The following is a 1573-nucleotide window of genomic DNA, read 5'->3' as shown; positions in this document are numbered from 1 at the left end:
CCCCCCTGGTCACGGCCGACAAGTGATCTTCCAATGTCAGCCGTGAATCCAGGAGGACTCCCAGGTTGCGTGCCCTCTCTGAGGGGGCCAGGATTTCGCCCCCTATAGTCAGCGATGGAATCAGCTGACTATGCCGAGGCGCTGGCATCCACAGCCACTCGGTCTTGGAAGGGTTGAGTCTGAGTCTGTTCCTCCCCATTTTGCTTGTAGGAAACCGGCTGCCAACAGTCATGAATGATGATCAAGTGACCCTGGGATGCTTCAGCTATCATAAATACATGCTAGTTACCAAGTGCCCGAATTTTAATCATAAAATTGGCGATGCTGCAACTATAAGTATGAGGGTTGGTCATAGATCACCTTGTTCAATGCCACTGTAACTTTGAACAATCAGTAAACAAATGGATATAAGCTGGGAACTACTTTTATTTGGCCAAGCTTTGATCTTCTTTCACATGGCATTCTCTATTCTGTAACTGACTGTCCCTTTCCCATTTATTCTAATTCGTTGCTGGGACTTTCCAGGACAAGAACACGCAACGCCTCCTTTACCTGTTCTGCCTTGCAGGTGCCTGAGCTGGAACTGGATCGGTAAACACATGTTCTGTAAGGGGGCCAGTCCGGACCTGGGCTGGCTCCGTTTCACTCCCGCCGTTCTCTGGCACCTCCGTGGCTTCGGTGGCCTCCTCGGTGGACTGGGACTGATCAATCCTAGCATTGCTCGTTGCAGCCACTTCATCTAAAGGCAAAAAAAATATCTGACATTAAAGATGAAGAAAAAGACGAACAAAATATCTTTAACAGATATCGGTCCAGCTACCAACGGAGAAGACAGGCCCCATCCCCCAAAAAATACATCATGAGTTTTAAAAGACAAAATCATCCAGAGCTGCTGGGAATCCGGCAGGATATAAATTTAAAAATATATGGTTGGTCACATAGCCATCCAGGTGTTTAGACTGGGTTTGGCCTTTTTATCCAACTATCAAATTGGATAGACAGATGTTATTATCCGTTCACAACGCTGTGAAGTGACAGCTGCCAGTTCTTTAGCTGGTGTTGGCCTTCATACGCATCAAATTCTTCCCAAGAGGGTGTTGTAATGTATCAGTGTAGTATGTAATGCACCCAAACAATATGGCTTTTGCAATTGACAGGTGGCGATTTTGCATTATTATTAAAATAATTTGGTAACTTGAAGGAAAATGGAAGACAATTTTAATTGTCACTTATTGGGGGTTTCAACAAAGAAAAGTAGAGACATAAGTGAATTTCACTTGCTAATTATTTCTATCAGAATACTGATCATCGAAAAGCACAATATTGATTATCGAAAAGGACAATCTACTGCAACCCAATATGTAACCTCAATGGCCTTTTTTCCTTCACTAAGATTATCCTGATCAGATCCAGATTCAGTGGTGGTTAGCTTAAATGTGTGTAGTTTTCTCTGTTTTCTTTTTCCTCTTGATAAGCAGGACGCATTCATAATTATAATCATATGCTAGTTCTGGGCAGCAAGATATTATTATATACTGAGCCATTTGGTCAATCTATTTTAATCCTGTACCGT

The 1573-nt window shown here is 43.0% G+C and overlaps 1 protein-coding gene across 1 annotated transcript in view; it reads right to left on the bottom strand.

Moving 5' to 3' along the window:
- Positions 1-739, bottom strand: part of LOC107293796 (C-Jun-amino-terminal kinase-interacting protein 3-like) — a gene marked incomplete at its 5' end in the record, with an annotated part of 11611 nt that extends 10872 nt beyond the window's left edge. The window contains one exon of the mRNA XM_015822977.1: positions 553-739. Coding sequence (XP_015678463.1) covers positions 553-739 — 187 coding nt within the window. The remainder of the gene's footprint in view (positions 1-552) is intronic.
- Positions 740-1573: the final 834 nt, after the last annotated feature.

Source organism: Protobothrops mucrosquamatus, unplaced genomic scaffold (assembly GCF_001527695.2).
Source record: "Protobothrops mucrosquamatus isolate PMUCROS unplaced genomic scaffold, P.Mucros_1.0 scaffold1736, whole genome shotgun sequence".
Classification (NCBI taxonomy): domain Eukaryota; kingdom Metazoa; phylum Chordata; class Lepidosauria; order Squamata; family Viperidae; genus Protobothrops; species Protobothrops mucrosquamatus.
The sequence above is the reverse complement of the archived record's forward strand: the minus strand, read 5'-3'. Positions and strand labels throughout refer to the sequence as shown.